At 42.0% G+C, this 14,190-nt stretch overlaps 1 protein-coding gene across 1 annotated transcript in view; it reads left to right on the top strand.

The window, feature by feature from the left end:
* Positions 1–14,190, top strand: part of EFCAB3 (EF-hand calcium binding domain 3) — a 41,799-nt gene that overhangs the window by 13,314 nt on the left and 14,295 nt on the right. Inside the window, exons 5-7 of the mRNA XM_062175242.1 lie at positions 3,576–3,719; positions 6,291–6,362; positions 7,780–7,900. Coding sequence (XP_062031226.1) covers positions 3,576–3,719; positions 6,291–6,362; positions 7,780–7,900 — 337 coding nt within the window. The remainder of the gene's footprint in view (positions 1–3,575; positions 3,720–6,290; positions 6,363–7,779; positions 7,901–14,190) is intronic.

The raw sequence follows: 14,190 nt of genomic DNA, 5'->3' as shown, positions 1-14,190 counted from the left end.
TTAGACCCCTAAGAATCAGGAGGCACAGCACACTATTCACAGAGCCACATGAGGACATACCAGGGTCAGACATGGGGTCAAGGGTCAGGGTTTGGGCACAGAATGTGGAAAACAGTCTTTAGTATGGTTTTCACAGAAAGAAATGGGCAGACAGGTTTAGTATTAGCTAGTCTGTATGATTTCAGTGAGCCCTGGGCTGCAGGGGAGATCCCTGGTTGTCTAGGACCTGGTCCTGGATTGTTAGAGCAGGCCAATAATGGCCCAGGGTGTACGAGTCCAAGAAAGCAAGTATTTGGGGGCTATCAGCTCTAGATTGGTGGGTCTGCATAAGACTCACAGCTAGTCTTTTGTTGTTTTGTTTTTTCTATCTCTAGGAACTGACTAGTCCTTGGGGAGATGGTCCCTCTAAGGTCAACAGAGCCCCAGATGTCAGAGCCTCAAATGTAGAAACTAGATATTGTGGTTACTCTAGTGCTTAATCCTCACAGCTTTCCTATGAAAATTCATTTTTTCATTAGTAACTGTTTAATGAATGCCTCAAAATCCCCCAACATCTCCCATCCTCACTCTCAGTTGATGGCTGTTTTTCCTACTTCCTTGAAAACAACTGAAGCAATCAATTCCCATGAACTCCCCCCTCCTCTCTCTCTCCTTGCCTATATAATCTGCCTTCTACCAGTTTTTTGAACAATTTAAACAAAAGAGAAATAAGAAAACGGGTATGCCACAGTGGGTTAAGCCACTGCCTGCAGTACTGGCAACCCATATTGGAGTGCCAACTCCAGTCCCATCTATACCACTTCCCATCCAGCTCTCTGCTAATGCACCTGGGAAAGCAGTGGAAATGGCCCAAGTACTTGAGCCCCCGCCACCCATGTGGGAGACCTGGATGAAGTTCTTGGCTCCTGGCTTCAGCCTGGCCCAGCCGTGGCTGTTGTGGCCATTTAGGGAATGAACTAGAAAATGGAAGATTCTCGGCCGGCGCCGTGGCTTAGCAGGCTAATCCTCCGCCTTGCGGCGCTGGCACACCAGGTTCTAGTCCCGGTTGGGGCGCTGGATTCTATCCCGGTTGCCCCTCTTCCAGGCCAGCTCTCTGCTGTGGCCCGGGAAGGCAGTGGAGGATGGCCCAAGTCCTTGGGCCCTGCACCCGCATGGGAGACCAGGAGAAGCACCTGGCTCCTGGCTTCGGATCAGCACAATGCGCTGGCGGCAGCGGCCATTGGAGGGTGAACCAATGGCAAATCTGCCTGTCAAAAAAAAAAAAAAGAAAGAAAAAGAAAATAGAAGATTCTCTCTCTCTTTCTCTGTCACTCTGCCTTTCAAATAAATAATCTTTAAAAAAGAATAAAATAGGTTTGCATCATAACCTAAAGTATAAATCTTCCCAAGTCCATGCTGCTAGAAATAAATGGTGGAATTTTAATGTGAAGAAAAGACAAATGACCAAAATAGTGGTAGATAAAGGGAGAAATCAGATCATAATAAATGTTTTTGAGGAAGAAATAAGAGCACCTTTGTATGAAAATAGCACCAACATAACATTGAAAAACTATTAGTGTTAGAAATAAGGATACCCTTTCTTAGTAACTTCTCTGAATGTGAGAGAAAAGATGGGCTCCAATGCACAATGAGGGGATTATCTCTAGTGTGAAGTTCATTTGTGCAGCAGGAGGAAGGCAGAAGACGTGGGTACAGATGCTGGTGGGGAGGTAGATATAAAGGTAGGAGTCTGTAAGAATTCTATGAGTATTTGTCTTTCTTTCCAATCCCCCTACCCAGCATGACTTCTTTATATTTTTATAGCACATACCACATTTATTTGAGGGCTGATATCTTTGTTTATTTAGTGAACTAATGAATCCTAAGCACTTAGAACAGCCCCTGGCACATAGAAAAGCATGAAATAAATATTTGCTGGTTAAGTTGCATGAATGAAGGATGAATGAATGCCTACTAACATGATAGAAATACTGGGGAGGCCAGCACCGTGGCTCACTTGGCTAATCCTCCACCTGTGGCGCCGGCACCCTGGGTTCTAGTCCCAGTTGGGGCGCCAGATTCTGTCCTGGTTGCTCCTCTTCCAGTCCAGCTCTCTGCTGTGGCCCGGGAAGGCAGTGGAGGATGGCCCAGGTCCTTGGGCCCTGCACCCACATGGGAGACCAGGAGGAAGCACCAGGCTTCTGGCTTAGAATCAGCACAGCACGATGGCCGCAGCACACCAGCCGTAGCGGCCACTTGGGGAGTGAACCAATGGAAAAGGAAGACCTTTTTCTCTGTTCTCTCTCTCTCTGTCTAACTCTGCCTGTCAAAAAATAAAATAAAATAAAAATAAAAAATAATAAAAAATTTTAAAAAATAGAAAGAAATACTGGGGAAAATATTAGGAGCTTTTGGAAAGTTCATGGAAAATTTGTATTATAAAAACTTCATACATGGATTTCAAATATTTTGAACCAAAATAAACTTAGCTTTTGATTCCACTTTTCCACAAACTTTTTAAAGTATATTCATAGAAAGAAGTTAGAGATGATTTGGTTCTGGCCTATCTTTTATTAAGAGGAAAACATTCCCTTTTCACACATAGGTAATATTATAGGATAACTACCATTATCTCCACAGGATTAGCCACTTTTGTACATAGAAATGCTAACACTTGAATGTGGTAAGAAATAAGTTTTATTCTTGTATCTTTTGGGATATACTTTATCTGTGCTTATTTCTTCATTCACTAATTTTAGAATATCTTGAGTATTTCTCTGAAAAAGCATTGGGTCTATACAAAACATTCACACACATACATATAATTTGTGTCAAATTTATGTTGCTACTCTAACAAATGATCACAGATTTAACATCTTAGAACAACACAAACTTACTAATCCACAGTTCTACAGGTCAGAAGTCCAGGTAGGCTCAGCTAGTTTCTTTTCTCAGGCGATATGGGGCCAAAATTAAGGTGTTGACCAATATAGGCTCTTATTTGGGAACTCTGAAAAGAGAATCTGCTTCCCATGCCATTTAAATTTTTGGTAGAATTCTGTTCCTTGCAGTTGTAGGTCTGAGGTCCCAGTTCCCTTGCTGTCCATCAGTTGGGAGCCTCTCTCAGCCCCTTAGAGTTGCTGCTTTCCACATCACCGTGTTGCCCCTTCATCTTCAATCCAGAAGTGGTAGGTCAAGTCCTTCTCGTGCTCTGAATCTCCCTGACTTCGTCTGCCGTACCTCTCTTGCATCTCGGTTTGTAAGCGATCATGTAATTAGACTGCTCCACTCATAATTCAGTATAATCTATCATAATTGTGTCTAATGTTCCTTTTGTAGCATATTCACAGGTTCCAAGGATATAAGGTATGGACTTCTTTGGAAGGCCACCTGCCTACCACATTTGGTTTTCTACCAATCAGTTCAAATTCCATGGAAGGACACTATCCTTTATAAGAAATGTCTATTAACTCTTCATTTTTCTCTCAACATTTTTCCGGAACATGATCTCTAGCCAACTGTGTTGTCTATGCTAGTCCCATTGATAATATATATATATTTCTTCTTGAATAATTGTACTTACCTTCTATACCCAGCCTTCCAACATGCCTACAACTTCTTCAACAAGGATAAAACTGGCTGTATTGATTTACATGGAATGATGTGTACTTTAGCTAAGTTGGGAATGAATCTAACCAAGCATGAAGTCTACAATGAATTAAAATGTGCTGATATTGATGGTGAGTATTTTGACTTCTTGTTATTTTTCTCATGAGATTTTTGTGAATACATATTTTGTGTCACTGACCATGTGTATGTGTGTGTGTATAAAATTTTATTTGAAGGCCGGCGCCGTGGCTCAACAGGCTAATCCTCCGCCTTGCGGCGCCGGCACACCAGGTTCTAGTCCCGGTCGGGGCACCGATCCTGTCCCGGTTGCCCCTCTTCCAGGCCAGCTCTCTGCTGTGGCCCGGGAGTGCAGTGGAGGATGGCCCAAGTGTTTGGGCTCTGCACCCCATGGGAGACCAGGATAAGCACCTGGCTCCTGCCATCGGAACAGCGTGGTGCGCCGGCCGCAGCGCGCTACCGCGGCGGCCATTGGAGGGTGAACCAACGGCAAAAGGAAGACCTTTCTCTCTGTCTCTCTCTCACTGTCCACTCTGCCTGTCAAAAAAAAAAAAAAAAAATTTTATTTGAAAGACGGAGACAGACCAACAGAGACCTTCTTTCTGCTGTTTTACTCCCCAAATGTTCCCATCCCCCTGTTACTATATAAACATGAGAAATAAATTCATTTATTTGCTGAAAGAGTATATAGTAGTCCCCATTACCATGGTTTCAATTACCTGTGATCTGAAAATGTTAGTATTTGTCTTTACTCTTTGAAGAGAGACCACATTCACATATCTTTTCTCACAATACATTGTTATAATTGTTATATTTTATTATCAGCTAATCTCTTACTGTACCTAATTTATGAATTAAAATTTATCATAGGTATGTATGATAGAATATATAAAACATAGCAAATGTAGAGTTCAGTACTATCGGGTATTGGGTAACCACTGGGGTCTTGGAACATATCCTCCATAGATAAAGGGGACTACTGAATGTATATATGTGTTTCTCCCTAAGAATATCAATGAGAGTTATGTGTATAAGTCATAAATGAAATTATAGTTATAAAATGCACTATTCTGGGTCCAGTGCTGTGGTGTAGTAGGATAAGCCTCTGCTTGCAGTGCCAACATCCCATATGGGTGCCAATTCTTGTCCTGGCTGCTCCTCTTCTAATCCAACTCTCTGCTTATGGCCTGGGAAAGCAGTGGAGATTGCCCAAGTGCCTGGACCTCTGCACCTATGTGGAGAAACCTAAAAGAAGCTCCTGGCCCCTGGCTCCTGGCTCCTGACTTCATATTGGCTCATCTCTGACCATTGCAGCCATTTGATGAGTGAACCAGTGGATGGAAGACTGTTTCTCTTTCCTTCTCTCTCTCCCTCCCTCTCTCTCTCTCTCTAACTCTGCATCTCAAATAAATAAATAAATAAATAAAATATTTTTTAAAATGCACTATTCTATCGCTTCTCGGCCTTTTGGCTAAGATCAAGTGTGTGTGTAAAATGCACTATTCTTTGAAAAATCCTATGTGGAAACTAAGAGTGATTGTCTTGTTTCAATATGAAATTCAGATTATATTTTGGAGGGCATTTTGAAATAACAGATACAAAAGCATTGACAACTTCAAAAATCACACATTTTCTTTTTTTATTATTTTTTGTTTGTGTTTGTTTTTTCTATTTGACACATTTTCTTAGTGTAAGAAAATCTAAGCTCTATGTTTCTGTTTGACTCATAACAATACAAATCTTCATTGCATCTTTAGGGCCCACCAATATTGAATTTTTAAAAACTTTTGTTGATATTTTTTCTTTTTTTTAGCATATTTGAAATTCCATTTTCTGTGAACTTTTTTCAACTTTTTAAAAATTTACAAGCCGGCGCCGCGGCTCAATATTCTAATCCTCCACCTTGCGGTGCCGGCACATCGGGTTCTAGTCCCGGTCGGGGCGCCGCATTCTGTCCCGGTTGCCCCTCTTCCAGGCCAGCCCTCTGCTGTAGCCTGGGGGTGCAGTGGAGGATGGCCCAAGTGCTTGGGCCCTGTACCCCATGGGAGACCAGGAGAAGCACCTGGCTCCTGCCTTCAGATCAGCGCGGTGCGTTGGCCACAGCGGCCATTGGAGGGTGAACCAATGGCAAAGGAAGACCTTTCTCTCTGTCTCTCTCTCTCACTGTCCACTCTGCCTGTCAAAAAAAAAAATTAAAATTAAAAAATTAAAATTTACTTGCATTCCATTTGAAAGGCAGAAAAATAGAGATCTTCCATCCATAGGTTCACTCCCTGAATGCCTACGACAGGCAGGACAGGGCCAAGCTGAAGCCAGATGCCTTCAGGTCAATCCAGGTCCCCACATAGGTGGCAAAGACCCAAACATTTGACTCATTACCTGCTGCCTCCCAGGGTACACATTAGCAAGAAGCTGGATCCAAAGCAGGCAAGCCAGGACTTGAACCAGATACTCCGATATGGGATATGGGCAACCCGTGGTGACTTAACCACTGTACCACACTCCCACTCCTGTTAAATAAAATTTTTAAAAAGGAAGAAAACCAGTGCTAACCTTAACACAGCTCCAGCCCTATAATGATCTGATTTTAAATGGTCTGGAGTATTTCAATCTTTATGTCAATAACTGTTGTGATAATTAAAACATATCTTAGCCTTGATCTGAACCTTAGATTTCTGTTACAGGAGATGGGAAGGTGAACTTCTCAGACTTCATAAAGGTGCTAACAGATAAGAACCGCTTCCTCAAAGCTGTAGGTAAGTAGAGGTCTTACTGAATGGATGGCAGGCAGTTGGGTAGCTACATAGTAAATACACATTACTCAGGAACCCAGTCAGGAGACGAATCAGTAAGGTGTAGTTTGGCGTAGGGTTTTCTTTTGTACTGCTCCTCCAAAACAATATTTAGAAGCAAATTGATGGTTTGGGAATTTTAACTTAAAAACCTCAAGCAGGCACTGGCATTACCTAAAGGCCTCCTACAGAAGACACTGCCCTCTGGTCTCAGAGAACACTCAAGGAGTGGTTGTGTAGGAAAATCTGGATCTTCCATAGTGCCTGAATTGTTTACCAACTGCACGCTCCACTTTGGGAGGCGTTTCCCTTTACAAAAGGAACAACTCTTTTGGGGAAAACAAAAATGCTGTTTCTCATGCAAATTTAGCGTATGGATAGCCTCCTCACCCTGGTGAAGCCTCTCTCCTCAATGCTCAGAGAGTCTGCCAGAGGTTACAGTGTCTTGGGTAAGGTTATAGATAATAGGCAGGTATACTTGAAATATTGCTGGTACTCTCAAGATTTGTTTATGAGTTTAACAGGAAAATCTGTTATTCATATCATGTTTTCTAGGGTAAATACCTTCTAAATTCCAAATACCCTTACTGTATACCATTTGGAAAACCTACTCATAAGACATGAGCCATCCTTAGGCCAAAGTTACTGCTTACAAGTACTGCAATAGTAATTGGGCACTACCTACACACCTCAGATATGCTTATCAGCAATTCCATTGCCTAGATAGAAGAGCAAGACTATAATCCTTCCTAATAGTTCCTTGTTATGTTTATAGGAGAAGTAATCGAGATGGAAGTATTTTTCATTTTATTTTAATTATTCCATGATTATTCTGTCTATTCAGCAATCAAAATGACCTTTCTACCAAGTAGAACAGATTTTTAATTTTTTTTTTTTTTTTTTGACAGGCAGAGTGGATAGTGAGAGAGAGACAGAGAGAAAGGTCTTCCTTTTGCCGTTGGTTCACCCTCCAATGGCCGCCACGGTAGCGCGCTGCGGCCGGCGCACCGCGCTGATCCGATGGCAGGAGCCAGGTGCTTCTCCTGGTCTCCCATGGGGTGCAGGGCCCAAGCACTTGGGCCATCCTCCACTGCACTCCCTGGCCACAGCAGAGAGCTGGCCTGGAAGAGGGGCAACCGGGACAGGATCGGTGCCCCGATCGGGACTAGAACCCGGTGTGCCGGCGCCGCAAGGCGGAGGATTAGCCTAGTGAGCCGCGGCGCCGGCCTTAGAACAGATTTTTAATGCTTTACTGTATCACTAGGCTGTGACTTGATATTATTAAAAATACCCAGGAAAAAACTGTCAGTTTATTACTTTTGTGATAGACAATGTGTTCATAAGACATTTTGAAATCTCTCTTTTTTTTTAATGTCTATAGTTCCAGAAAAGGGAATCTGCTCAGATTTTGCTGGCAACCCAGGGATCCTATTGTTTGAAATCCTATCAAAGCTTGTAGAGACTTCAGCCCTACCGCGAAAGGCTATAATGGAAATAGTAAGGTAAGTGGCAAGGAAAGAAGCAAAAATGGCCTTATCAGAAGAAAGTATGAGGATTGTAACATGGCAGTAACATGGCTGTTACTCTCTGTGGAGTACTCTCTATGGAGTAACAGCTACTCCACAGGCTGTGGTCCAAAACAAAGAAGGTATCTGAGCAAAACTCAGGACACCACTGTCCTGCTCAGCTCGGAAATTGCAAGGCTGACTTCAGATCATTTCAGGGTCCCACTGAGGGTCTATGGTAGTCCATAAAGTTTCTTCTGCCCCAGGCCAAAGAATCCCAGCAGAAAAAGACTTTTCTGGGGTTGACTTTGGGTGGGTTGGAAATCCAGTTTGGAATACAAGAATCTCGTTCACACTGGAGCTATCACCACTCTCATGAGTCCTCTCACTCTGAGACGAAGAACAGCAAGTCAGGACCTCCAAAAATAGCATTTGGATTGAGCAGAGCCAGAATCAGACTTGAGAATAAAGGATGAGGAAACATTCTCTCACTTAATTATGTTCATTTACTCCAGCAAATAGCACTAAAAATAAAATTCTGCAGGTTATATTTATCATTGTATTAAATAAATCAGACAAACATTATCATTGTTAATGTTAATTGTACATACTCCTTCAAAGCCTTCTTATATCCTACTTAGATCTAAAATTATAGAATATCAACAACAATATGAAAATGTTCTTCTGCCCCTCAGTAGTAGTGTCTTTATTCTATCAAATTTCTCTGTCAGATATAGAACAGAGAGTATAGAAAATTCTACTTTTCATTCTAATTGAAAGACAACTATTTAGGCCGGCGCCGTGGCTTAACAGGCTAATCCGCCTTGCGGCGCCGGCACACCGGATTCTAGTCCCGGTTGGGGCGCTGGATTCTATCCCGGTTGCCCCTCTTCCAGGCCAGCTCTCTGCTATGGCCCGGGAAGGCAGTGGAGGATGGCCCAAGTCCTTGGGCTCCGCACCCGCATGGGAGACCAGGAGAAGCACCTGGCTCCTGGCTTCGGATCAGCACAATGCGCTGGCCGCAGCAGCCATTGGAGGGTGAACCAATGGCAAAAAGGAAGACCTTTCTCCCTGTCTCTCTCTATCCACTCTGCCTGTCAAAAAAAAAGACAACTATTTAAATACCTGCTGTTAGTATACAGTTTTAGCACACTTCTTGCTTCTTAACCTCAATTTCCTCATCTGAAAAGAATACTAGCCACCTTGAACGACAATTGTGGGAATGCTATATGATATTAGGCAAACTCACTAGCTCAAGAGAAAAAAAACACTAATACACAAGATCCTTGATGCATCATGTTACTGGCATAAAAATAGACACATAAACAAATGGAATAGAATAGAAAGCCCAGAAATAAAGCCATGCACCTACATCTAACAAATTCTCAACAAAGGCACCAAGAACACACAGTGGAGAAAAAAACAGTCTCTTCAATAATAGGTGCTGGGAAAATCAGATATCCATATTCAGAATGACTGATCTCTGTCCCTTACTGCATACAACTCTAGGCCTTTTGAAAGATAAAATTAACAAACCTTTAGCTAGACTAATCAAGGAAAACAGAAAGGGTACAAGCAAATAAAATCAGACATGAGAAAGGAGACAATATGACTGTCACCAGAGACTACTATGAGCAGGTATATGAAAACCCTACCACAGGAAAAAATTTAAGTTACCCTCAGAAAAAAAAAAAAAAGAAAAAAGAAAAGAAAAACCTAGAAGAAATGGATAAATTTCTGGGCACACATAACCTACCAAAATTGAACTTGGAAAACCTAAACAGACCAACAGTGAGTAGTAAGATTGAATTAGTAGTAAAAAGTCTCCAAAGAAAAGCCCAAGACCAGAAGGCTTCATTGCCAATCTTTACCAAACTTTTAAGTAAGAACTTATACCAATTCTTCAAAAAAAAAATTGAAAGGAAAGGAACTCTTCCAAGCTCATACTTCAAGGCCAGCATCACCCTGATACCAAAATAAAACAAGGACAAAACAAAAATAAACTATAAACCAATATCCATGATGAACATAAACATAAAAATCATCAACAGAATACTAGCAAAGGAATACCAACAGCACATCAAAAAGATCATTCATCATGATCAAGTAGAATTTATCCTAGGGATCCAACAATGGTTCAACATACACAAATGAATACACATAATATATCACATCAACAAAATGAAGAATAAAAATCATAATATCAAAAAAATGCAGAAAAAGCACTCTATAAAATTCAAAATCCCTTCATGACAAATCCCTGAACAAATGAGTTATACAAGGAAAATCTCAATGTAATGGATTTTCATATTGTAAACCCACAGCCAACATCATACTGAAGGGGAACAGCTGAAAGCATTTTCTTTATGAACTAGAACCTCAGTGAGTTAAGCCACCACTTGTATTCAGACATCCCCCATATCAAACTGCCAGTTCAAGTCCTGGCTGCTCTACTTCTGGTCCAGCTCCTGGCTAATGAACCTGGAAAAGCAGCAGAAAATAGCTCAAATACTTGGGCCCATGCTACCCATATGGGGAGACCCATGGGGAATTCTAGCTCCTGGCTTTGGCCTAGCCAAGTCCTGGCCATTGCAGCATTTAAGGATTTAAGGATTGAACCCCCTCTCCCTCCCCCTCCTCCTCCCCCTCTCCCTCTTCCTCCCCCTTCCCCTCTCCCCCTCTCCCTTCTTCTCTCTGTCTCTCAGTTTCCCTCTCTCCCCACCCTGTCATTCTGCTTTTCAAATAAACAAAGAAATCTTTTAAATAGATAAGATCTGTAACAAGACAAGGATATCCACTCTCATCACTCCAATAGAGTACTGAAAGTATTAGAGCAATTGGGAAAGAGGAAATAAAAGACATAGGAAGGGAGGAAGTCAGATTGTCCCTCTTTGCAGAAAGACTCCACCCAAAGACTGCTAGAACTGATAAATTCAGTAATGGTGCAGGACACAAAACCAACATACAAAAAGTGGTAGCATTTTATACATCAATAATGGGCTTATTGAGAAATAAATCACAAAAGCAGTCCCATTGACAATAGCTACAAAAAATTAAATAGGAATAAATTTAACCAAGGAAATAAAAGACCTCCACAATGAAAATTATAAATCACTGATGAAATTAATTGGAGAAGACACGAAGAATGGAAAGACCTCACATATCCATGGATTGAAAGAACTGATGTTAGAATGTCCATACCACCTGAAGCAATTTATAGATTTAATGCAAGCCCCATTAAAACTCCTATTACATTCCTCACATAACTGGAAAAATAATCCTGGAACCACAGAAATACAAAACAACTGAGTACAGCAAAAAACAAAATTAGAAGCATCCCAATACCAAGCCTTAGTAACCTAAACTGCATTGGTACTGACATAAAAACAAAAACATAGACCAGTAAAACATGATGGAGATCTCAGAGATAAATCTACACATTTTCAGCTAACTGATTCTCGACAAAGCTGCCAAAAACACACATCGGAGAAAGGATAGCCTCTTCAATAAATGGTGCTGGGAAACTGGACATCCATATAGAAGAGATTAAAACTTGATCCCTGTCTCTCACATTATACAAAAAATCAACATAAAATGGATCAAAGGGGGCTGCCTGCTGTGGAATAGTGGATGAAGCTGCCACCTGCAGAGCCAGCATTCCATATGGGCGCAAGTTCGAGTCCTGGCTACTCCACTTCCAATCCAGCTCTTTGCTATGGCGTGGGAGGGCAATAGAAGATGGCTCAACTCCTTGGGCCCCTGCACCCATGTGGGAGACCCAGAAGAAGCTCCTGGCTCCTGGCTTCAAATTGGCCCAGCTCCAACCATTGCAGCCATCTTGGGGGTGAACCAGCAGATGGAAGACCTCTGTCTCTCCCTCTGCCTCTGCCTCTCTGTAACTCTGCCTTTCAAATAAATAAATAAATATTTTTAAAGTGTATTAAATAATTAAACAAAAGATATGAAACTATGAGAAAAATATATAGGAAACACTTTAAGACATAAGTGTAGGCGATGATTTTTTGGACAAGAACCCAAAAACATAGGCAACAAAAGCAAAAATGGACAAATGGGATTACGTCAAACTGAAAAGTTTGTGCAGTGCAAAGGAAGAAATCAACAGAATAAGAAACAACCATAAAAAACTATTTAAAAAAAACAACCAATGAAATAGAAAATATCATCTGAAAAAGAATTAATACCCAAAATAACTCAAAAACTCATCAAAAAAGAAATAATTCATTTAAAAAATGAGTAAATGGGGGTAGACATTGAAGCTAGAAATTAAAGTCTGGTGAAGATGCCTGCACCCTGTGACAGAATACTGTACAGAGTGGATTCAATGCCCAAACTTAGCTCCTGATTCCAGCTTCCAGCTAATGCATGTCCTGGGATGCAGCAGAGATTCCTCAGGTAGTTGGGTTCCTGGCACCCATGTGGAAGACCCAGCTCCCAGCTCAGCCCCACACAACCCATCTTTTGTGACACCTGGGGAGTAAACCAGCAGATGGCAGCACTATCTCTCTGTCTATGTGTTTCTGCCTTCTTTCTCTCTCTCTTCCTCTCAAATAAATTAAAAAAAAAAAAATTAATGGGGAAATTATCTGAATAAATATTTCTCAAAAAAAGAAGTATAAATAATCACATATATATGAAAAAATATTCAACACCACTAATCATCAGGGAAATATAAATCAAAACCACAATGAGGGTGTTGTGGCACAGTGTGTTAAGTTGCTGCCTGGGACTCACACATCACACGTCAGAGTTCCTAGGATTGAGTCCTGCCTCCATTTCTAATCTGGCTTCCTGCCAATGTGCCTGGGAAGCAGCAGAAGATGATCCCAAGTATTCAGGTTCCTGCCGCTCATGTGGAAGTCCAGGATAGAGTTCCAGGCTCCTGGCTTCAGCCTGGCCCAGCCCTGGTTGTTGCAGGCATTTGTATAGTGAACCAGAGGACGGGAGATATCCCTGTCTGCCTCTCTCTCTCTCCCAATCTGCCATTCAAACATAATTAAACAATGAACGCTGGCAAAGATGAGCAAAGGGACATACACTTGATGGGGATGTAAATTAGTACAAATGGAAAACAGTATGGAGGAATACTAGAAATAGAAGGACTATATGATCCAAAGTAGGTATATATCCAAAGGAAAAGAAATAAGAGGTAATTACCTCCGATTCCTAATGCAGCCCAGTATACAATCAACATAGGTGTCCATCAACAAATCAATGGATAATGGAAATATGGTTTATATCCACAATGGAATATTATTCATCCATAAAAGATAATGAAGTTCTGTCATTTGTCACAACATGGCTTGAACTGGAGGACATTATGCTGATTGAAACAAGTCAGGTACAGAAAGACAAATACTGCATGTTTTCATTTTTATGTAGAAGCTAAAAGAGTTGATCTCGGAGTTGAACTTCTAATAGGTAAAGCCGCTGCCTGCAGCAAAGACATCCCGTTTGTACACCAGTTTGAGTCCCGGCTGCTCTACTTACAATCCAGCTCCCTGCTAATGTGCCTGGGAAAGCACCAGAAGATGGCCCAAGTTCTTGGGCCCTTGCACTCATGTGGGAGACCCAGATGAAGCTCCTAGCACCTGGCTTCAGCCTGGCCCACTCCTGGCCATTGTGGCCATCTGGGGAATATGGCAGTGGATGGAGGATCTCTCTCTCTCTCTCTCTCTCTCTGGCTGTCCTTCTCCAAAACTCTGACTTTAAAATAAATAAATAAGCCTTTCGGAAAAAAAAGTTGCTCTCAGAGAATAGAATGATGATAGCAATACGCTTGGAATAAGGGGAGGGAAGGAGGATAGTTAATGGGCTCATGGGTACAACTTGATAGGAGGAAAAATTCCTAATATAACAGTCAGGTAACTATGGTTGACAGCATTTAATTTTATATTTCAAAAATCACTCACTAGGCCGGTGCCGTGGCTCAACAGGTTAATCCTCCGCCTAGCGGCGCTGGCACACCGGATTCTAGTCCCGGTTGGGGCGCCGGATTCTGTCCTGGTTGCCCCTCTTCCAGGCCAGCTCTCTGCTGTGGCCCGGGAGTGCAGTGGAGGATGGCCCGAGTGCTTGGGCCCTGCACCCCATGGGAGACCAGGAGAAGCACCTGGCTCCTGGCTTCGGATCAGCGAAGTGTGCCGGCCGCGGCGGCCATTGGAAAGTGAACCAATGGCAAAGGAAGACCTTTCTCTCTGTGTCTCTCTCTCTCACTGTCCACTCTGCCTGTCAAAAAAAAAAAAAATATATATATATATATATCACATTAT

The sequence above is a fragment of the Lepus europaeus genome, chromosome 18 (assembly GCF_033115175.1).
Source record: "Lepus europaeus isolate LE1 chromosome 18, mLepTim1.pri, whole genome shotgun sequence".
In the NCBI taxonomy this organism is placed as follows: domain Eukaryota; kingdom Metazoa; phylum Chordata; class Mammalia; order Lagomorpha; family Leporidae; genus Lepus; species Lepus europaeus.
This window is presented reverse-complemented; position numbering and strand designations above follow the sequence as displayed.